Raw genomic sequence first — 23,633 nt, 5'->3', positions numbered from 1 at the left:
TGTCCTGTGCGCCTCTGAAATATTTCCATTAGCATCCCCAGTTTCACCTTGCTCTTTTATACATCTTTTCCAATCACGCTATCTCCCATTTGCCTTCCATTCTCCATTTAATACCGTTTGTTGCTTTCTTTCATGAATTCTTTTTTGTTTTTTCCTTTTCTCTTAAAGTGCCTGAGATAACAAAGAAAATAATCGAAGAAGAAAAACACGTCATTCTTAAAAAGGCGCCTACCAAAGGTATCCATAAATCCCATTACGGCCATCCCATTTTCAGCTTCACACACTCACGTGTGATTCCCTCCGTTTTTCGTTTTGTTTGCTCATCACGTTTCTTTCCTCTTCTATTTTTTATCTGCGGTTCAGTCATTCTAAGTGGAGTCATTTTTAATTTGTTTTCCAAGTGCCTGAGGTGACAAAGATGGCCATCTCAGAAGAAAAGGTTCTCATAACCAAAAAGGAGGAAGTGGCACCTCCTAAAGGTACTCAAAGATCCCATTGTCGCCCTCAGCACTATCACGTGTCTCCATCCAGCCGTCTTCATCAGACACCTCATGCTTGTCTGCCTGTGACATTACGACAAAATCATTAAGCCATCTAATCGTGTACACATTGTGTGTTGATGAGACATTTCCACAAGTGCTTTCTTGGCAGACCCTCATCCTTGTTTGGTGTTTTTGTCACGCCAGTCTCGGTTTTTATTTAATTTGCCTTTCTCCCTCTTCTTCTTCTTCTTCTTCTTCTTCTTCTTCTTCTTCTCTTCTGAGGCTTGTTTATAATTCTAAGCAAATGTATTTGTTTTTAAAGCAACTGAGATAACAAGGAGAGTAATTGTAGAAGAAGAAATTCCTGTTCCTAAAATGAGGGAAGGTGCACCTCCCGCAGGTACTCATAATACCATTGTTATCTTCATCATCATCATCATCATGTCACTCTGTCTAGAGAGCATCAGGCGATTTGTTTCTGCCATTTATTTTTAGTCTGCGAAAAAGTGATTCGTTCACCTAAAAGATGTCCTGTGTGCTACTGAAATATTTCTGTGGACATCCACAGTTTCATCTTTCAGTTTCCAATCATATTATCTCTCATTTGCCTTCCATTTTCCATTTAATATCAAGCATGGCTTTCTTTCATGAATTGTTTTTTTTTTTTCCTTTTTCTTAAGTGCCTGAGATTACAAAGAAAATAATCGAAGAAGAAAAACACGTCATTCTTAAAAAGGCTGAAAAGGCGCCTCCCAAAGGTATCCGTAAATACCATTCTGGCCATCCCATTTATCAGCTCCCGACGCTCACACGCGAGTGCCAATGTCTTTTGTTTTGTGTTTGCCCATCAGTGTTCGTCTTTCTTTCCTCGTTCATTTTGTAACTGTAGGTCAGTCACTCTAAGTAAAGTTGTTTTTATTTGTTTTTAAAGTGCCTGAGGTGACAAAAGTCGCCATCTCAGAAGAAGAAAAGGTTCTTATTTACAAAAAGGAGGAAGTGGCACCTTCTAAAGGTACCCAGAGATCTCGTTATCATCAGCAGCATTACCACATGTCTTCATCCATTCATCACCAGACCTGGTGCCCACATGTTCATTTTTGTTTGTCTGTGAAATTACTTGAATGTCATTAAACCATCTAATTGTGCATACAGCGTGTGTGTTGGTGAGACATGATCATGAGTGCTTTCTTGACAAGCCTCCATCCTCGATTGGTCGTAGTTTTATATTATTTGGATTTCTTCTTCTTCTTCTTCTTCTTCTTCTTCTTCTCCTCTCAGGTTTCTTTTATAAATCTAAACAAATATATTTGTTTTTAAAGTGCCTGAGATAGCAAAGACAGTAATTCTAGAAGAAGCAGTCCCTGTTCCTAAAAAGAGAGAAGGTGCACCGCCCACAGGTAGTCAGTCATAAGATCATTGTCGCCATCCCTCTCTGTGTAGTGAGCATCAGGCCATTGGTATCCATTGTCCCCTTCATTCATTTCCATTTTGCAAGAAAGTGATTAAAAGACGCCCTGTGCGCTAGTGAAGTGCTTCTCTGAGCATTGCCAGTTTCACTTTTTCCTCTCTTCCGTCTTTTCCAATCACGCTATCTTCCATTCACTTTTCATTTTCCATCTAACATCAAGCATCGCTTTCTTTCATGAATTGTTCTTTTTTTGTTTTTTTTTTTTCTTAAGTACCTGAGATGACAAAGAAAATAATCGAAGAAGAAAAGCACGTCATCCTTAAAAAGGAGGAAAAGGCGCCTCCCAAAGGTATCCATAAATACCATTCCGGCTATCCCATTTTCAGCTTCAGCCGCTCACGCTCGATTCCTTGCATCTTTTGTTTTGTTTGCTCATCAGTGCTCACATTTCTTTCCTCTTTCATTTTTTTAACTGCAGCTCAATCATTCTAAGTATAGTCATTTTTAACATGTTTTCAAAGTGGGGGTCAAAAAGAAAAAAATACTGTTCTTAAAAAGGAGGAAAAGGCGCCCCCCAAAGGTATCCATGAATACCCTTACAGCCATCCCATTATCAGCGTCAGACACTCACACGCGAGTCCCATCGTCTTTTGTTTTGTGCTTGCCCATCAGTGCTCACATTTCTTTCCTCTTTAATTTCATTAAATTGTCACTCAGTCATTTTAAGTGTTTTTATTTTGTTGCTTTCAAAGTGCCTGAGGTGACAAAGAAAGATATCCCAGAGAGAAAGGTTCTCGTTTCCAAAAAGGAGGAAGTAGCGCCTCCTAAAGGTACTTATTATCACCATCATCATCACCACCACTACCATCTGCACTTGTTCAGTATCGATCCAGTTCCCTTGGTCGAAGTATCATCTGCGCTTTGTTGTTTCTTTGGATTGTATGTTTTGTGTCATCTGAGTCTGTCGATGTAAACGTTGAGTGTTGCATGTTTTATTTCTCAGTTTTAAAGCTAACGTTCATCAGTTGTTCATTGGATTTTGCACCCATAAAGACATTAGCAGAGTTCTCTCCCATCTCCAGCAGGGCTCTTTGCTTTTCCTTGCTGGTCTCGTTTGTTTTTCTACATGCAGTCTTTTGAATTTGATTCATTTGTTCCTCCAGTTACAAAAAAAGCATTCTCCATAAAGAGGATGTAAGCTCACTTTGTCAAAAAAAAAAAAAGAAAATAAGCAATGCTGGCAATTTCTGTTTTCTCATTTACTGTCTGCTCGTGCATTTCAGTGCAGCAGAGGCCCTAATCTTCACTCCGTTCACGTTCACACATTATCTCTTATTTTGTTTTTTGTTCTGTTGGTTTACTAATCAATCTCTGGGATGAATTCCAAAGTTTAACACGTAACAATTGGATGTTTTTTTAAAGTACCTGCAGTTCCAAAGATGGTGGCAGAAGAAAAGGTGCCCGTTCCTAAAAAGAAAGAAGTTGAGCCAGCCAAAGGTAGATGCTGCCTCCTCTCTGCTCACTCCTTAAGTCGACTCTTGTCAGTCCCCTTCTTGTTTTAATCTTTCCTTTGAAGTTGTGTCTTTGTGTGTTTTTATGTATGTAGTTGTCTTTGTGTGCTTTTGCAATGAATCCCTCAAAAGGTGAACCCAAAGGGGGAAAGATCTTAATGCATGCACTTCTTCTCGTCTGTTTGTTTATGGCGTGTGCCTGTTTATCGTTTTGTCATGCCTCTGTTGGACCCGTTTTTAAGCAGCTTTTGTCTTTTAAGTGCCAGAGGTGACACCGAAGCTTGTCGCAGAAACACGGGAAGCCATTCCTAAAAAAGAGGAAGTTGTCCCCAAAAGAGGTACTTCAAGACGTCTCCTTTGTTTGCACCCCTAGAAGACTTTTTTGTAACTCTTTTTTTGATCATCCTGTCTCTTTAGCCACTTGGGCTTGTTGGTGTTCTGTCTGATATCACTTATCACGAGAAAAAACATTTCCTTGTTATATGTCATATAGTACGTTCGTTGTTCAGTATTTGTACGTCCATTTCATGTTGTGGTGTAACTGTTTCTGCATAAATGTTTTTGAAGTACCTGAAGTTGCAAAGAAGACACTTCCAGCAGAAAAGGTGCCGCCTGCCCAAAAGGAAGAAGTTCCCCCAAGAGGTATTCCTCCATGCTTGTCTCCTCATCTCATCTCATCTCATCTCATCTCATCTCGTCTCATCTCTCATACTTCCATCATATCATGTGTTTTCCATTCAGTGTCATTTTTTGTCTTTAAGTGTTTGTATTAGTGAGTATCAGATGTATATATGTGTCTTGTTCATCCATCGATCTTTATGGCACTGTTCAAAGGTGCTTTACAAAGTACACAAGAATACAACAAAATAGGCGGCCATTCAGTCTGCGAGGTACACTCTAGGTAAGTCATTGTGCCTCTCGTTTATTTAGGTAAGACATCGTGCCTCTCGTTAATTTAGGTAAGACATCGTGCCAAACGTTTATTTAGGGAATTCATCGTGCCTCTCGTCTGATATTTAGGTCTCACCTCCGAGTTGTTATTAGTTTGTGGTTTTGGGTCGTATTTGTCATAATGTTCTGCTTATTTAGTGATTTATTTAATTCATTTTGACTTTGTAACTATATATTATCATGATTTGTTTTGAGATTTTGAGGTTAATTATTTTAGATAAGTTTCAAGATAAGATAGTTGTACTCGCTAATCATGGTGCTGTAGAGTGGTGTCTGGCACATACAGGTAAGAATTTCACTGTTCTCTGTACTTGTCATACTAACGGCCACTGAAGCCTGTAAATCTTGCCTTTGATTGTGGGCGCCGGCATTTTGTGTAGTCTTTACGTTAGAGCCGACTGTCATTGCTGCCATAAGTTGCCCCAACTGTAGTCATTGCCCAGACGCTATTTCAGGTGGCATGATGTTACCTGTGAGGTCCAAATGTTTGGCTTCACTTAAAGTTACATTTATTTGATAGCTAGCTTCTGGAAGGATTTAGGAATTTAGAAGTTTTGTGTGTTTTTATTTTCCACTATGATTATTGGGCTTTGGTGATTGGTTTTTAGGAGCTCCAGTGCACCTAACCTGCATGTCTTTGGATTGTGGGAGGAAACCCACGCAGACACGTAGAGAACATGCAAACTCCATGCAGGGAGGACCCGGGAAGTGAACCCTTAAGGGTCTCTTTACTGTAGCGCTACCACTGCGCCAATGTACCGTCCATTCAAAAATCAATAAATACCCAAAAATCAAAATACTTCTGGTCTCACACATTTCGGACTTAGGATGCTCCACCTCAACTAGCAAAAGAAAATAGTAAACTAACAAAAGAAAAAATAATTAAACTTAAAGCTAAGCCAAAAGAAAAAAGAAAATAGTCAGAAGACCAGCAAAATGAAAAGTAAACCCAAAAAGGGAGCTGAGTAACATTACTATTAGAGCTGACATACATCACTGAAGCTAAGGCAGCAGGGGACTTAACATAATTTATGGGGATGGGAATGGGGCAAAATTTTTTAAAAAATGTAAAAATGTAGACAAAGAAAAACCAGGGAGTGGGGCAAATTAATTCAAATAAAACCACATAAAATGACATCATTACTAGTGACAGTAGAATTTGCCATTTGGTGACATTTTTATTTTGGCTTTTTGTCTTGCTTTTTGCTCAATGTGTCTTTTCACCGTGGCCTGCATGGCCATCTGTCCCACCTCAGTTAAGTCTTGCCAATGATGAAAGTTCAAAGGGCCGTAGATTTCTAATACTGTAGCTCAGTCACTTATATAAGATGTGTTTTGTTTTGGGGCCCAACACTACAAAAAGGGCTTGAATCCTTCAAATAGGCCTAAAATCTGAAAAAGGCCTGAGAAAGACACATAAGAGAGAGGATATTCTCCTATATTTAAATTAATTTGCTAAGGTAAATGGTCCCAAACGTAAACCAAGCACTTCAAAATGTCCTAGAATTAAAATAAAGAAATAATAATAAAACTAAAAACAAAGAGCAAGCAAAACAAAAATAAACTAAACCCAAATCCTTATAAATTAAGAATCAAAACCTAGAAAAAGAGCTAAAGTTTCGAAATTCAAACAAAAATGGGAAAAGACCCTCCCAGCTTACATAAAGTAAACGGAAAAGGGGAGCCAAACGACAAGAGGTGGACACCTAAGGCCTGTCTTAAGGTGCGCTGGGCCTTTAAAGAGCAAAATCAGGAGGCCCCATCCCCTTGGGTTCAGCATACAACAAGCAAGAGGCATAATTTAATAAAATGAACACAAGAAAATGAAAAAAATATATATAATTAATAGTAAAGACACTACAATGAAAAGATAAGGAAAAGAAAAGATATTTTGTAACCTAAATCACAAGAGAATTAGCAGATAACGACAGAATAACAACACAGAAACAAAACCCAAACCGTAACTGTCTGCCGGTGTCCGCTACAAGTCAATATTTGAAGATCCCACCTTCACAGCATTCGTCCTTTGGCCCACGTTACCAAACTGCCGGTACTACCGGACTGTGCTTAACTCCTGCAGGTCACATTTGTGGTTATTCTTGTGCGCTGTAAAGCATCTCGTCAGGCCAAACTCTCCGAGATGTGCCATGCAGGTTGATTTACTGGAATTTCGGATGATTCCTTTTTGCTAATTTTGTACAAAAAAAGATTTCTAACTTTTAATCGACTTCATCTGCCACCTTGAAATGTCATGTTGTGTCTCCATGTTGTCCCATTGTGCGTCACTGTGCATTTCATTGTTTTCATTCTTCTTCATAAGTCTTTATAAGCAAACTCTTGGACTGCTTTCCAAACTAAGTTAAACTTGAACTATTTCTTAAAAGTGCCAGAAGTTACCAAAAAGACAGAAGAAGTGAAACCAGCAGTGGCCATTCCCAAGAAAGAAGCCATAGTCCCCGATAAAGGTACTTTTTAGCTTTACTTGTTACCCGTGTTCAAGGCTCCTATTTGCTCTTTCTCTCTTTAATGCATTGAGCCAAATACATTCGTCGATTGTCTTGCAACCACGCAGCAGGCGACATCAAATTTAAGGTGACTTTGACCTCTTTTTTCAAGTCCCAGAAGTCAAAGAGAAACCTGAGCCAGTTGCTCTTCCAAAGAGAGAGGAGGTCCCTGCCAAAGGTAGTTAAGTGACGTTGCAATCTTGTGATTTTCTTCAGCACATCTTCTTGAACCCTGTCCTGTTGTGTCTTCTCGTATTGTGTTGTGTCATGCGTGTTGGAGCGTGTGTGTTGTCTTCCATTTTGATATCCATCTGAATCTTCACATGTGTCTCTTCATCTCTGAAGTGAGGTGTCAATAACAGAGCGATCACCCCGTGCTGTCCAACCTCGTGTTTGTGCTGTGGTGTGCTTTAACAATCAAACAAACATATCTAAATTATCTGTAATATTCTTAAAAGTGCCTGAACCGAGAAAGAAGGTCGTCCCCCAGAAACCTGATACTGCTAAAGAGGAAGTGATACTCACACCAGGTACGCCTCCTTGCTCCTTGTGCATTTCTTGTGAGGCGTTTCGGTGTCTGGTTGTATGTTCCTAATTGTTCTGTGCATTTCCCAATAAGTGCCACCCAAGAAACAAGTGATAGAAGTGTCACCTGAGCCCGACAGGGCTGCCCTGAGGCGAGGTAGGCGGCCCACCTGTCGTCTTCTCTGTGTGTGCTGTCTCTCTTTGTGTCCTAAGTGTTATGTGTCGAGACATGTGTGCAGCATGTCAGCCACCTCTTCTTAAAGCTAAAAGTGAAAATATTCTTTAAAGCTCCCAAAGAAGAGCGGAAGATGGAACCATCAGCCACCATCTTGACCATCTACCACGCTGAAGAGAAAGGTAGCTTAAGATTCCTGACAAAGGACTTGTGTCTTTATAACTTGTGGTTGTCTCCCATAAGTTGAACTCCTCTTTGTCTGTTTAAAGCTGTGGAGGAGGACCTTAGGTTGGTGTATGAAGAAGTTCAAACGGTGCCCACTGTTCTGAGGAAGGAGGTGGTGATGGCCAAAGGTACATGAAATTTGAGTCCAAGGCCATTCAATATGTTACAATTTTGTACGTTGTGGCTGTTTAGTAGCTGTAAACCAGGATGGCCTTCAAAGCAGCTGTCCACTAATGGATGCATGCGTGGGCCAGACGACCTTCCTTTACTTTTCGTTCTCCTGTCCTTTAATAAAAACATTGTGGATGCAGCCTGACCGCCTTCTATATTATGGCTGTTACTCTGTTTAATGTCATTGTGCATCTTACCCTGCTTGTCGTGAAAAGTGACTTGCGTTGTTTAATTTGCCCAAGATGTCAGAACGGTTGCTCTTGAAGAAGTGAGTGTCGACAGTGTGTTCAGAAAGGAGGCGACTCCAGTTAAAGGTACCGCTGCTAGCCCCTCCATCATCCTCATCCCACCTGTGTTTTCTGTCCTTCATGCTGTCCCGTTCTCTTCCTGTTACTGTTTGTCTCCCCTCTTTGCCTTTGCATTGTCCACTGCCAAACCCCACTTCTTAAACACGAACAATGCTGTCTTTCAAGTTCTTGAGCTGCCAAAGAAGATCAAGGCAGAAGAAGTGGCCCCCATCTCCAAACCAGAAAAGGAGCCAGTAGCACCTCAAAAAGGTACTGAAGCTTTGATAAGGAACACAAGGGACAATCAAAAAACGATACGCTCAGACACGATAGCGGTGAAAATGAAAAGTGGGGAAAGGCTTTTTGAACTTTCTCATTGTCTACTGAAGTGAATTTCCATTCCGCCGGAGCTTTGCTTTTCAGAGCGCTTTGCTTTATGAAAAACTAAAATTGGTTAAATATTCTTTTGAAGTGCCTGTGGTTCTGAAGAAGAAGCAGCTACCTGAACCTGAGCCCACCAAACCCGTCGTTAAAAAAGAGGTCAAGCCAGTTAAAGGTACTTGAAGAAAACAGTGACATCTCATGGCTTCCTCGTCCATCCTACGCTAATGACTGCCATCTCATTGTCTGCACGTATTTAAGTGACTACATCATTCCCATCATTCCCATCTTTTAATGCAAATCTGTGCAAACCCCCAAATGTGCAGTAGGTAAAATATCCTGCTTCCTCATTTCACCATTAAACGATTCATGACTCCTCAAGCTTTATTGTCCTAACCAAGCGTCTTCATCATTTCTACTTCTTCAAAGCTTCTTCATGTTCTTGCTCTACCAAGCATTCCCAAAGATCCAAATTTAAAAACCTAACATCTATAATGAGCTGCTGCTTTTTTTGTGTATTTGCAGAGCCTGAAGTGAAAAAGCCAGAACCTGCACCTGCACCTGAAGAACCAGCAGAAGGTAATCAAAAACTCGTTAAATGTGCAAGACGCACCAATGGGGGTCCTCGAATGGCACTCAGAGTCAAGAACGAGCGAAAACTGATAACAATACAATGATAGATAGATAGATAGATAGATAGATAGATAGATAGATAGATAGATAGATAGATAGATAGATAGGAAAGGCACTATATGATAGATAGATAGATAGATAGATAGATAGATAGATAGATAGATAGATAGATAGATAGATAGGAAAGGCACTATAAGATAGATAGATAGATAGATAGATAGATAGATAGATAGATAGATAGATAGATAGATAGATAGATAGATAGATAGATAGATAGATAGATAGATAGATAGATAGATAGATACCTTGATGGCACCTTTTGGAAAGTGTTTCATAAAATGGCAGCTACAAAACAAAATGGCTTCCCAATCATTTCAAAACAAAACAATAGAATTTTACATTGATTTATAACCAAAAACGAAGCTAAATATTCATTCTTGAATAAAAATAACAACATATGAAGAATAATCCATAGATACCTGTTGTGTCTGGAAGATGAAATTAAGAGTAGAAGGGTGGTTCACAATTTTTCTTAATTAAGATTATCTGTTAATACAAAATCTGCAGTGGGCTGGCACCCTGCCCGGGGTTTGTTCCTGCTTTATGCCCTATGCTGACTGGGATTGGCACCAGCAGACCCCCGTGACCCTGTAGTTAGGATATAGCGGTTTGGATAATGAATGGATAGATGTTAATACAAAATGTGTGCAAGATTCTGGCAGTTGTTCCTCGAGCGGAAAGTGCAAAACTATTAATCGACCATAGCTGGGAAGTCCACAATAAACCTGACATCGGTCTCCCTTGTTTTTACTATGGTAGCTCTACTGACTAATAATGGTGCTGGAGAGCAGTGACGTGTTGCATGTTGATTAGCACTTAAAAGTAAGACTTGTGCATTTAAATGCGCTTTAACAACCCAGTTAATTCACAGTAAGCCTGTTTCACAAATGCCATGTAAACCCTCAACCCCACGAGTAACCCAGTTATAAGCTCATGTAAACCCTTAACCTGGTTGCACTTGTCCACTGCACTCTGCTAGCCCATGCATGTCTTTGCTGCACACACACATATCAGAGTAGACAATGTTGGAAGCGTCCATAACGATAAGTTTCCTGAGACAAAAGCTCAGGTGATCGCAATATTCTTTCTCCTGGTTGAAACTATCAGTCTCAATATTTCAGAAATTTATGGTGAATAGCTGAACGCACTTCGCTAAACTCAACAGTACAATGTAACTAGACGCAGGCCTCATGCTTGCTTTTGATTCCACGGCGGACATTGATGAGTCCTTTTTATAAGTACTTTTTATGGCAAAGGCGAACTCTGTAAGTGGACTCGGGCATGTAAAGCGGGGTTTAAGAAACCATATTTCGACTTTAACTGGATTACTTACCTCATACCTGGTCTTGTAAACTGACTCAATGATGAGTCAATGAACCTATAAATGTAGAACAGAACTCTTACCCACAGTCTTCTGCTGAAATTAAAGAGTTTAAAGTGTGCCCTTGTGGCCACCTGACCAGTTCTTTGATCAGTCGAGTTAATAACGTATTGTGTTATTTTTTTCTTCCTAAAACAGAGAAAAAGGTGCCAGTGACAGCTCCAGTTGCAGATAAGACGAAAGGTAGGATGATAAATCTGTTTCTCGCATCAACACCCTGTGCATTTTCAGATTTACAAAGAACCAGCAATGTCCTTTGTGTCCAAAGTGGTCTTTTTTAATGTTAGACGTGCTATGTTTCGTGTCGTTTAAAAGATATTGAAATTCTGTTTCGTATGTCACGTCGTTTCATGAGTGTGGTTTTGTTTCTTTGGCTGAGAAGAGTACGTTTGTGACGCGTAACGTGAAAGGATGAGTGGATGTTTTATGTACTGTTTGAATTTGTCTTCTGTTTTACGCCTGTCGTAGTGGTTGGATCGCTGTGATGTACTATATATCGGTTTTATTGTGATGCATTTGTAATGTGAAACCTTTGTCACCTTAGACAAACCCAGCGTTCCACCGTCAGTTATTGTTCAAAAAGGTAGATTTATTGAGGACAAGCAAAAAATGGAGATAATTGAAATAAGCAAGGAGTGGGAAGAAGAAGCTGAAGTAGAAGTGGAATGGAAAGAGTACATTACAACAGATGAGCCTTCACCGGAGACCACCAGGGTTTCAAGTTATGAAGAGGAGGAAGCTGAAGAAGAGGCATTTGAGGACACAGAGAAAAGAGAATTTGAACATGAAGAGGTGCGTTGGAAGAAAGAAGAACTCATTGAGTCGTTAGTGACAATGGAAACAACAGACCGTGAGATCAAAACCGAAGAGAGAGAAGAGGTGCACCTGGTTCAGCTCAAGAAACACAAAGATGAGACTCCTCAAGAAAAACCAAAAGGAGATGTCAGCCTCAGGAAGACTGAAAAAACAGTTGAGAAAATCAAAACAGAAAAGGTGATCAGCAAGAGGACTGGCCAGATCCCTAAGGATGAAATTCCTAAGGAACCAGGTGTGGTGTTGAAAAAGGTGGAAAGGAAGACCACTGAGGAGACAGAAAGAGAGGCTGTCACCCTCAAACCGATTCCAAAAGTCACCCAAGAGAAGGTGCCAGAGAAACCTGCAGAAGCAGAACCAAAACCGAAAAAACTAGAAAAGCTCCCAGTGAAGGACAAAGAAAAAGATGTTGTGCCCCTGAAGAAAGCTGAAAAGCTTCAAAAAGATAAGGCCAAAGAGCCAGAGATAATTCTGCAAAAGGTGGAGAGGATCCCCACTGAAGAACTGGAATGGGAAACAGTCAAGCTGAAGCCGGTACAGAAAGTTCAGAAAGAAGCAGCGCAAGAACAAATTGAAGAGCCGGCCTTAAAGCCCAAGAAGGTGGAAAAGGTTCCATCTGATGCAAAAGAAAAGGAGCTACCATCTTTACAGAAAGGTAAAGGGGTTCCAAAATTGGAGAAACCCACAGAACCCGGTGTCGGCTTGAAAAAAGTGGGGCGCCTACCAACACAAGAGAAGGAAAAGGAGGCCATCACCCTTAAACCTGTTCCAAGGGCCCCCAAAGAAGAGGCACCCAAAGAGGTAGATGTAGGCCTCAAGAAAGTAGGTAGGATCCCAACTGTGGAGAAGGAGAAGGAGCCTATCACCCTTAAACCTGTCCCAAAGGTTCCCAAGGAGGAGATACCCAAAGAACCAGGTGTGGGTTTGAAAAAAGCAGAAAGGATTCCAACCGAGGAAAAAGAAAAGGACTTCATCACCCTCAAGCCTGTCCCAAGGGTCCCTAAACCAGAAGCACCAAAAGAGGAGGCCGTCGGTTTGAAAAAAGTGGGACGGTTACCGACTGAAGAAAAGGAAAAGGAGGTCATTGCCCTCAAGCCTGTCCCCAAGGCTCCCAAGGAGGAGCCAGTCAAAGAACCAGAGAAAGACCTAAAAAAAGTGGATAGGACTCCCACAACAGAAAAGGAGAAGCTGGAAAAACCATTAATAAAACGTCCCAGTCCAAAAGAAGAGGAGAGAATGGTACAGCTGAAAAAGGTCGAGACCCCTTTGACCAAAGTGAATGGGAAGCCCAAGATTATTGAGCCAGTTCCCATAGAAAAGAAGCCAAGTCAAGAAATTCTTCGTAAACCTCAGGAAAAGCCTCTTGTAAAAGAGCCTGCGGAGGGAATTCCAATAACTCTTAAGAAGACCCCCAGGAAGACCAAGTCTCCAGAGGAAGTCACCCTAAAGCCAGGCAAGGGGAAATTGCCAGAGATGAAGGAACTGTCACCTGAAACCGTACAACTGAGGAAAATTCCTACTCATGTGGAAGAGGTAGTGTATGAAGAACCACCAGAAGAGGAGGAGGATGAAGAAGAAGTTTGGGGATGGGACTATGAGTACCCCTCATCTGAGGACTGGGAACCGGAAGAGGCTGTTGAAGCTCCTGGAAAGTCTGGTGAAACACGAGGTGAGGTGACTGACTGCTGCAGACCTTCGCCACTGACCACCTCACATCCTGTTGCTTTGGAAAAAGACGTGTTTTTTATTTTTACCTCCCATAATCTCCATTTGTGAAACTCAAACCATTTTCATCTGTTTCCATCTGTTTTGTCGACATTTTCATAACATGTGTTCTCTGTTGGACCATTGTCTGTCTCACAGTCTGGTTATGCAAACCAACTTGTTTTTGTTTTTTACGCTTAACAAATCCCATGGCATATCCGGTCATCTTAATGTATGTGATGCGTTTTTGTGGTACGCCTAACCGCGGTTCATCCATTGATTTGACGACTGACTTGCTTTCCCATAATCATCTCTTGTCCGTTCAAATCTCTCTTCCCTTATTAATTTTGCGTAATTGTAATTTTGATTTATATGGTTGCATACGTTTTGAGTATACGATAACTTGTGCTATTTCTGATGACAGATGGGAAAGGACCAAAAGAAGAAGCTGGACGAGGTAGAGGATTTCCAAAAGGTAAGATGGAGGACATTACTTGTGTCTCAGTTATCATGCATGCATGTGTAAAGTAAATAACTCTACATGTAAGACAAACTGTAAAGTCCTGACGCAACCGTCCACCACATTCGATGCCAGCCGCATAATCTGCAGACTAAGCTGCCGGCTACATTGCCTGCTTTCACTCTTGCCAAGAACATTAACAAAATAAATAGATAAAGCAGGCGTCATAGAATCCTGCAGCTGCAGCCTCAAATATGGGCATATCTGTGGGTGAAACACATGATTAGTGGATAGTGAGGGTCTGGAATAAGAAGGAAAAATCAGGGTAGCGTCACAGAACAGAATAGTTCACCTTTATTTAGTTTTCTCATTATTTTAGATGACATTTATTTATCACAAAAATAATTTACAAATTGTGGTCAAATGTATCAAGGAGTGAGTCCGATGGAAATGTTGGGGTGCCAACCGGGTCAAATCGGTCTTGGGAGGAGCCCCATCTCCTGCGGTCTGCTCAATTCCAAATGAGGCACTTCCTTCCGGGAGACTCTTGGGATTTATTAGGGCTCAGACTAGAAGGGACAGGGTTAGTTGGGCCTGTTCCCAGCACCATAGAGGGAAAAGGAAATGTCCTTACATATCTCTGATGAGCTCGGTAGGCGATGCTTGAATATGTGTAGAACCACAACCATCTAACTATCTCCCAACGACCGGCGAGCATCTCACCACTGCGAAGTTCTGATGGAAACTGTGACGTTCTATGACAACAAACTGTGCAAGATCAAACGTGTCAGACCCTGCCGAGCTATCGTGCAAGTGACGTTCACAAAGAATTTTCTGTTCCATTCGCCAATATGAGGTAATGCAAATAGATTTTTTTACTTTGTAGAGGAAATACATTTTTATTGTGGGTTTTATTCAATAACAAATGTGTATTAAAATAACACTCCGATTTTACATTGCTGTCGGGAACAAAGTGGCAGTAAACTGGCTAAATGCATAAGCATGGATACGCAGTGTGTAAACAAAGGCAGAACCCGGCACATGACACATAATAATTCTTTAATAATTCTTTGCATTTATATAGCACTTTTCTCACTACTCAAAGCGCTCAGCAATCGCAGGTTAAGGGCCTTCCTCAAGGGCCCAACAGAGCAGAGTCCCTATTGGCATTTACGGGATTCAAACCGGCAACCTTCTGATTGTCAGTGCAGATCCCTACACCTCAGTGTGGGAGAGCAGAAACCATAGCTGTGCTAATGTTCAACCTTAGAGTGCCAAACACCTCTAGTTGAAATTCTCTGAAACATTTCTATTGTTCTGTATGAGTGTATATAAAGTAAATTCGTCGTTTACGACAGTATTTCCATTATTTTCTCTCAAAGTGAAGTTCATACAGACTGTCACCGAGACCACCCTGGCACAGCTCTGGTTAGTTAAGAGCAGTGATAACAGAAGCACAGAATGCCAGCAGTAAAACTATCTTACATAAAAAGAATTCCTCTAAGAGTGCCCACCCTCTGTATTCATATTTCATTCTATTTTCTCATAAACCCAGTACTGGGCACTGCAAGGCTTGTATGGCGGGTTTTTATGTTTTTAGAGCCTTCAGCAATTTTAGTTTTGAACTTTTTTGGGCATCCAGAAGGTGAATTAGGGGGTCTTACACTCCTTTGGACTTCCCCTTTATTTCAATCCTATAACTCAATATACAGATTGGCTTTAATGTTCATATTGATGGAATATTAAAAGTTCGGAACAAAACATTGAAAAGCAGGAGATACTGCCCAGTCTCACACATTACAGAATGTAGAACAGCGTTTCTCAACCTTTAAGTATTTGCGACCTTTGCGAGTTTTCATAACAGTTTTAGTCGTGCCCCCCTATCATTTTTTTGAAACCCTAATAAAATGTATTCCTATATTTTTTGCTACAAGTTTAAAATTTCCCTACGATTAGCGAAATTACACCACATATGGCAACATTCGTGCCCCCTTTTTTGTTACTTCCGCGCCCCACAGTTTGAGAACCGCTGATGTAGAATATCTCCATGCGCACTGAATCCCAAAAAGAAACGTCCACCATATGAGCGGCAAGACTCCGGTCTTAACTCATCCCAGCGACCCTGCTGGGGCCAGAGAGTGTCCAGTGAGTGGACTGGGATCATTTAGGAGATGACTGGGCCCCTCGACACAATCCCTTCAAGTCCCTGTCACTGTGAACAAGATGTGTGCCGTTGAGCCAGCACTGGGTATACGGGTCTGAGATTTCTTAAAAAGATTTATAACCAGTATATATGACTAATGTCCTTTGGGAATATGAACACGACTCAAAGATCACCCCTTGCTGGTGGTGTATGTGTCGTTTTTTATTCAGTATGCAGTTGTCCTGCATGGTGATGAATGATAGAGCCTGAGCTTGGCCACATCTGTGTGACATTGGGGTACATGGAGATGGTTTCCAGAACAAACAGGTGACATGACCAGTTTAGACGTCCATCTAGAGGGGCCCTGAGCACGTCAGCCCACTGACCAGTGCTTACACTTGTAACCTATTGTAGTGTATTTCATCTGCTATTTGTAGCATCAAACACTCAACTGAGCAACTTGGGTTATATCAACACTATTTACGAACGCAGACATTACTACGAAACATAAAACTGAAATCTGTTTCAAAACAAATGCGTTAAAGAGTACGTGAAATGTTAAACTCTCAAATTTCATAAGGCAAATAACATAAAAAGACATAGTGGCAAATGAAGGAATGGGGGAAAATGACAAAAGAAAAGGAGAGAAAAACCAAAGACACTAAATGACAAAAGTAGAGTACAAGAGGACACCAGCAAAGATAAAGAGTTGGGGGGCACCTCCTTGGGACAAACAAAGAAAACACGCAGCAAACACAGAGTAGTCATTACAGACTGAAACAAAATGGCTGAATTCCGGGTGGCAGGAAGAGGGAGGGTCCAAGTGAACAGACAGACAGGTGACATCAGAGGTGGGTGTGGCTGTCAGTCTTTCATTCTGTAGAGAGAGGAGAAGAGAATGCATTAGTATACAGCGCCAACAACAAATGACCATCTCCCATAAGCACACGCATGACAGCGGGTATAAACCCTCTCACTCTCCAACTCAAGCGCCACCCAATAGCAGGCCTGTGGACTCATAGGGAGGTGGGATGTCGCCTGTCTTTGTTAACCCTGCTGTTATCGATGGAAGCGGTGCCAAATACTCACCTTGGTTAAGACAGACGTAAATCCCTAGGCATGTGCTGATGCTACTCGGTGCTAACGTCTCGCGTCAGGTGCATGTAAATGCAGTTGTTGAAGCCTTTTCTTACAAGCTCACTTACTTCATTCTCAACCCATGCTAAAGCTGAAGCTGTTGCTCCTTTATCGCTCATTGTTTGTGCCGTGACAAGTAACCCATGTGTCCTAAAACCATCTGTCTGTAATACCGTCTGCAAGCCAAACTCATGTGGGACCAAGCAGTTCAGTGCAGCTGAGTCGGCTAAAGCATGTTTTGGATGGATGGCCATCATAGCCAGATACTTCATGCAATTGTTTCATATTTGACCTTGCTTGAAATCTCCTGGGTGACTGGTTCTCAACGCTCTAATAGCATCTGCGGCTATTGCTTTCTTCGCTGAAATCCTCCCCAAAGCATGTCCCAGAGCAGACTCATCCGAAGGGTAACCTGTTCAAATCTAATCTAAATTTTAGCCAAGCCAACCCCATCCCCTGGGGATAAACAGAGGAAGCTAAGACCTGGGGCTGGCGGTGACAAGCCCCCAGAAGAGTCTGGCATAGGATTCCAGCTTAAGCCTGTCCCGCTGAAATTTGTCAAAGAGCTGAAAGATATCGTTTTGCAAGAAGCTGAATCCATAGGATCCTCGGCCGTCTTTGAATGTCAGATTTCGCCTTCGACTGCCATTACCTCGTGGATGAAGGATGGAAGCAACCTTCGAGAGAGTCCTAAGCACAAATTCACTTCAGACGGGAAAGACCGAAAGCTGCACATCATTGATGTACAGCTCTCCGATACTGGAGAGTACACATGCGTAGCTCGCCTTGGCAACAAGGAAAAGACCTCGACTGCGAAGCTCATTGTTGAAGGTATATTCTAACATATCCTGTTCATAGTCATGCTAGAGTCCTGGGGGGGCACCTTTTAAGGATAAGAACCTTAGACGTGTACTACTGTACTCTGTGTGCCCCCATGGTTGTGACTTCACCCTTTGTGTTTTCTAGGGGACGTAATAACGTTAGCAGTGATAGCAAGAATTTCTGTTGCATATTTTAGAGTGAAAATGACAGCCATAAAGATGGCATTCCATTCTGATGATTTCTGGGTTTATTGTAGAACTGCCAGTTCGCTTCACCAAGACTCTAGAAGAAGAAGTCTCAGTCATCAAAGGACAGCCATTGTACCTGACCTGTGAATTGAATAAGGACCGGGATGTGGTCTGGAAGAAGGATGGTAAACCAATGAAAGAAATAGCCGGCAAATACACCTTGAATGTGATTGGTCTGCAGCGTGCCCTCACAATCATGGATTCGGATGATGCTGATGCGGGTGTCTACTCTGTGGAAACAGCTGACATTAAATGTCAGGGAACAGTCAAAGTTATCGGTATGTAATCGGGATAATCTAATCACACATACTGTGTAAGGGAAGCAGAAATCTTCCACAGATGTTTACTAACACGAATTTCTACTCCTTACAGAAATTATTCGAGACTGGCTGGTGAAGCCTCTGAGAGACCAACATGTGAAGCCCAAGGCTACAGCCAAATTTACTGGGGAGCTTTTCAAGGAGACTCCAAACATCAAGTGGTTCAAAGGAGACACAGAGATCCCCACAACGCCAACTGATAAGACCGAAATCGTGAAAGATGGAAACACCCTCACTCTGCTAGTCAAGAATGCCAGCCCTGATGATATTGGGGAATATTCAGTGGAGATAGAAGGCAAAAGATATCCTGCTAAACTAACTCTTGGAGGTAGGTGTTTCACAAATTGCTAACCAAAGCGAGCAGATAAAGGCTACCGTGTCGCATCCCTAACGTAAAACTGACTTTTTCAGAGCGGGAAGCTGAGCTGCTGAAGCCCCTGGAGAGTGTCGAGATTTATGAGAAAGAAACGGCCAACTTTGACTGTGCAATCTCAGAAGACGATGTTCCTGGAGAATGGAAACTCAAAGGAGAGGTCTTGCAACGATCACCCGTAAGTGCCATCTAAAAGAGCCACGTTACCACCGTACCTTAAAACTTAGGAACGCTTTGATGAGCCTTGTTAGGGTTACACTTCAGACCTCCACCAGATGCAGCTCTTGTCCCCAGAAGGATTCTCCAAGGCCATAGCAATGCAGGAAGCTGGCTTTATTCTTCAATGTTATATCAGAGGATATTAACACATCATCCACCTCAGCAGCCCATGCAGCAAACTCCATTATGACACCAGTGACTTTGTTACATGGTCCTTTGTACAGGATACCATGATTAGACATACGCCTCTTGGCATAGACTGATAGGATTCAAATCATGGGCAAGCACTTGTTCTTAAAAGGTAAAGTAGGATGATCTGAACCTTAAATGGGATACATTCATGTCGGCATCAGGAAAGGCATCCGGTCCTAATCATGACGGTGAAACCTATGAAACATTGACACCACATAGAAGTGGAAAACGATGAAGAGGAAGAAGAATTCATGGTACCTAGGCTCAAGATCTGACGGTGCATTCAAGAGAAGCACCAGCAAACTTTTAAGCACATATACAAAAGTCCGTATAAGACTTAAGACTTATAAGTATAGCAGGATGGTTTCATGCCAAGAAAGAGCACCACAGATGTGATGTTTGCTCTGTGGGTGTTGATGGAGCAGTAGAGAGAAGGCCAGAAGGAGTTGCATTGCGTCTTTGTGGATCTGGAGAAAGCAAATGATAGGGTGAGGAGAGAGGAGCTGTGGTATTGTATGAGGAAGTTGGGAATGGCAGAGAAGTACGTAAGAGTGGCACAGGATATGAACGAGGGAAGTGTGACTGTGGTGAGGTCTGCGGTAGGAGTGACGGAAGGTGGGATTACATCAGGGATCGGCTCTGAGCCCTTTCTTATTTGCAATGGTGATGGACAAGGTTGACAGACGAGATCAGACAGGAGTCCCTGTGGACTGTGATGTTTGCTGATGACATTGTGATCTGTAGCGATAGTAGGGAGCAGGTTGAGGAGACCCTGGAGAGGTGGAGATATGAGAGGAGAGGAATGAAGGTCAGTAGGAACAAACAGAATACATGTGTGTAAATGAGAGGGAGGTCAGTGGAATGGTGAGGATGAAGGGAATAGAATTAGTGATGGTGGAGGAGTTTAAGTACTTGGGATCAACAGTACAGAGTAACAGGGATTGTGGAAGAGAAGTGAAGAAGAAAGTGCAGGCAGGGTGGAGTGGGTGGAGAAGAGTGTCAGATGGGTATCAGCGAGAGTGAAGGGGAAGGTCTACAGGACAGTAGTGAGACCAGCTATGTTATGTTAGATTTAGAACACTCTAAACAAGAACAGGCCATTCAGCCCAACAAAGCTCACCAGTCCACAAAGCTCGCCATATGGGTTGGAGACGTTGGCACTGACCAGAAAGCAGGAGGACAGGATTAAAAATGAGTTCATTAGAGGGTCAGCTCAGGCTGGACAGGTTGGGAGACAAAGCCAGAGAGAGGCGAGATTGAGTTAATTTGGACATGTGCAGAGGAGAGATGCTGGGTATACTGGGAGAAGGATGTTAAGGATAGAGCTGTCCGGGAAAAGGAGAGGAGGAGGGTGTAAGAGAAGGCTCATGGATGTGGTGAAAGAAGACATGCAGGTGATGGGTGTAACAGAACAAGAAACAGAGGACAGAAAGATATGGAAGAAGATGATCTGCTGTGGTGACCCCTAATGGGAGCAGCCGAAAGAAGAAGAAGATACAAAAGTCAGTATGAAGCCCCTTGTTGTACGGCACACTTTCAGGGATAATTTCAGGCCAACTGCATCCTTTAGAAAAATATTTGCTTCTTTAAGGAAGTTAGGAAAGCCTTGTAAGCCTAAAGGTCCAAGATGCTAAAGTATTACACAAAAGATTTCCCTTTCATCCTTGACACAAGCTCTTTTGTTCTTTTGTAAAATCTTTCAGACCTGTGAAATTAAAGCAGAAGGCAAGAAGCGAATGCTCACTCTGCACAACTGCAAAGTGGAACAAGCGGGTGAAGTTGTCTACCAGGCCTTGAATGCAATCACGACTGCAATGTTGAAAGTTAAAGGTAAGAAACAATTGTTGGCATGAATAGCGCTAGGCTCTGCTCAACGGTCTCTGGGCATGATAGTGAAACCGGGATGCCAACCTTCAGACGCAGGTTTAGGCTAACGTAACTATTAAATGTGGACTGAATGGTCTTCTTTACTTTGGCATCCCATAGGTTAAGTATATAAGATTATTATTGTGCCATGTAAAGAGTCCAGTGAAGTTCTTCAACACGCAATGCGTCACCATTCTGTGGCGTCTTGATTAGTGAGGAGAACTACTGTATCTCGAAATGTCTGCCTCCTTCTGTAATGGAAATAACTTTACCTTGAAGTGTATTCATTCACTTATTCGTTTTCTACCACTTATGCAAGACCAGATTGCTGGGGGAAACAGTCTTAGCAGTGAGGCCTATATGCCCCTTTACCCAGCCACACTTGCCAACTCTTATTGTGGGTTCCTCCCAGCTGGTCGTACCCATAAGACCTCCCCAGGGAGGCGTCCAGGACTCATCCTTAAAAAAAGAACGCAGGTAAATCCTGAGTGGTAATGAGGCTTTAGGAAGCAGTATTCGTCGTTTTCTACCAAACAAAAACCTTTAAAGCACACAAAAAATAAATTCAAATGAGTTTTGCATTTTGTGAAATCATCTGCAAAGCAAATTTTAGTGGCAGTTTCAAGAAACTCTACACAAATCACATTTTGCCTGTTTTGCTCATTACTCCTCATAACAGTTTCAAGGTAAGGTTGTTCCCCTCACTAATCGTGCCATCGGAGATTGGTGACATGGCACACATTGAATATAAGAATTTTACTGGACTCTGTACACATGGCGATAAGAACCCTAGAAACTTTGCCATATTTCTACTAATTTATCTTCCATTTCTTTAGTCCCTCTCGTTCGGGATGAGGAGTCCCTTACTTTGCCTCCATGTTTACTTGAGTCCTTCTGCTCGTCTCTTATTGGTTATTGGTGATTTACAAATGCTGCGGTGGGCTGGCACCCTGCCCGGGATTTGTTCCTGCCTTGTGCCCTGTGCTGGCTGGGATTGGCTCCAGCAGACCCCTGTGACCCTGTAGTTAGGATAGAGCGGGTTGGGAAAATGACTGACTGACTGATTTACAAATGGTGTTGAGAAACTTGGTGTTCCTCATCATACTACAGATGTAGAATTATAAAAAGTTCATGTTTATGATTTGAAATCATGGAGACTTCAGCTATCTTGTGAGTATTAAACGATAGTCTGGAAAGATGAACGTTTAGGAGCATCTGAAATTGGAACACCTTTTGTGTCAGAAGGGTTTAAAATCTAGTCGAGGATCATCTCAGTTACCCTGTAATGTGGGCCTAACACCAGCTAGAAGCATCCTGATGAAGTCTGAAGAACCTTTTGTAAATGCCGTTTCATATCCTAGCAGTCCGCACGTAGGACATTATCTGCCCGTTATCCAGGTTGTCTTTTAGGATTTTAAGTCTGTCTCCCAACATATTCACTGCCTGAAAGATAAAGGACTGTGTGCATCTGCTCACTTTGCAGAGGTGGAGCTCGAGTTCACAATGCCACTGAAAGACGTCTCTGTGCCCGAGAAGAGGCAGGCTCGGTTTGAGTGCCAGTTCACCAGGGAGGTTCCAAAAGTCATGTGGACCAAGGGAACGGAAATCATAAAGGCAGGAGACAAATTTGACATCATTGCCGATGGAAAGAAACACATTTTGGTGATTAATAACTGTGCCTTTGAGGATGAAGGAGAGTTCACCATTGAAGTGGACGGCAAGAAGTCTACTGCTAAACTCACCGTTGAAGGTAACCACCCTGTGACAGGTTTACTGTCTAGCTAGTCTTGCTGCATTAGCCCCAGTGTGTGTGTGTGCGTGTGTGTGTGGGGGAGTGTGTGTGTTCACTCTGTGATGGACTGGCGCCCTCTCCAGGGATTGTTCCTGCCTTACACACAATGCTGGTTGGGATGGCCACCAGTATCCCCACAATCCCAATTTGGATAAACAGGTTTGGAAGATGGATGGATGGTTGACAGTAACCCCTTTGGTACTGACTGACTGATTCCCATATTTTTGTAGTTAGTGTATGTTACAAGGCATGGCAGCACAAATGTTTTCTCTCCCATGTCTCCCCAACAGCTTGTGAAAATAAATGCAAATGTATGGTAAGATTTGTTTTATTACCGATTGCATTACTCTACTGTGACGAACCCACCCAGACATGAAACAGCAAAACTAGCAGCCTGGGATGTGGAAAATCCTCCTTAGGACATCTAGTTAGGTTCCCTTTGTGTGTTCAGCCTGCAGTGGAGCACCAAGTTAAAGAACCAGTGCTGCTCATTAAAACACGTAAGCCCCTCTCTGTGTTCAGTGTCATGGCGCAGGACTGATAAGCCTCCCTTCTATTTGGATTTCAGGAATTCGACTGAAGTTTATCACTCCACTCAAGGACCAGACAGTCAAGGAAGGCAAAACAGCACGTTTTGAACTTGAGCTGTCTCATGACAACGTGCCAGTGACCTGGTACAGAAATGAAACCAAACTTCACCCCAGCAGGACTGTCCTGACTTCTGCAGCTGGCAAAAGGCACATCTTAGAGATCAAGGAAGTGACACTGGATGACACCTGCCAAATCAAGGCGGAGGCTGGAAGAATTTCTACAACTGCCAACCTGACCGTCCTCGGTGAACTATCTTTTA

At 42.3% G+C, this 23,633-nt stretch overlaps 1 protein-coding gene across 1 annotated transcript in view; it reads left to right on the top strand.

Annotated features, from left to right (window-relative positions):
* LOC120530681 (titin-like) overlaps nt 1–23,633 on the top strand; it is a 53,022-nt gene that overhangs the window by 27,462 nt on the left and 1,927 nt on the right. The window contains exons 54-84 of the mRNA XM_039755102.1: nt 169–237; nt 402–479; nt 805–882; nt 1,163–1,240; nt 1,414–1,494; nt 1,802–1,879; nt 2,162–2,239; nt 2,643–2,720; nt 3,313–3,387; nt 3,662–3,739; nt 3,969–4,043; nt 6,737–6,817; nt 6,969–7,034; nt 7,315–7,386; nt 7,476–7,538; nt 7,670–7,738; nt 7,826–7,909; nt 8,195–8,266; nt 8,426–8,509; nt 8,712–8,795; nt 9,146–9,199; nt 10,833–10,877; nt 11,239–13,176; nt 13,636–13,686; nt 17,390–17,782; nt 18,030–18,299; nt 18,394–18,669; nt 18,753–18,892; nt 20,829–20,955; nt 22,475–22,741; nt 23,352–23,618. Coding sequence (XP_039611036.1) covers nt 169–237; nt 402–479; nt 805–882; nt 1,163–1,240; nt 1,414–1,494; nt 1,802–1,879; nt 2,162–2,239; nt 2,643–2,720; nt 3,313–3,387; nt 3,662–3,739; nt 3,969–4,043; nt 6,737–6,817; nt 6,969–7,034; nt 7,315–7,386; nt 7,476–7,538; nt 7,670–7,738; nt 7,826–7,909; nt 8,195–8,266; nt 8,426–8,509; nt 8,712–8,795; nt 9,146–9,199; nt 10,833–10,877; nt 11,239–13,176; nt 13,636–13,686; nt 17,390–17,782; nt 18,030–18,299; nt 18,394–18,669; nt 18,753–18,892; nt 20,829–20,955; nt 22,475–22,741; nt 23,352–23,618 — 5,349 coding nt within the window. The remainder of the gene's footprint in view (nt 1–168; nt 238–401; nt 480–804; nt 883–1,162; nt 1,241–1,413; nt 1,495–1,801; nt 1,880–2,161; nt 2,240–2,642; nt 2,721–3,312; nt 3,388–3,661; nt 3,740–3,968; nt 4,044–6,736; nt 6,818–6,968; nt 7,035–7,314; nt 7,387–7,475; nt 7,539–7,669; nt 7,739–7,825; nt 7,910–8,194; nt 8,267–8,425; nt 8,510–8,711; nt 8,796–9,145; nt 9,200–10,832; nt 10,878–11,238; nt 13,177–13,635; nt 13,687–17,389; nt 17,783–18,029; nt 18,300–18,393; nt 18,670–18,752; nt 18,893–20,828; nt 20,956–22,474; nt 22,742–23,351; nt 23,619–23,633) is intronic.

This window comes from Polypterus senegalus, chromosome 6, assembly GCF_016835505.1.
Source record: "Polypterus senegalus isolate Bchr_013 chromosome 6, ASM1683550v1, whole genome shotgun sequence".
Taxonomy (NCBI): Eukaryota; Metazoa; Chordata; class Cladistia; order Polypteriformes; family Polypteridae; genus Polypterus; species Polypterus senegalus.
Note: the sequence above shows the minus strand (reverse complement) of the source record. Positions and strands in the feature narration are given on the sequence as shown.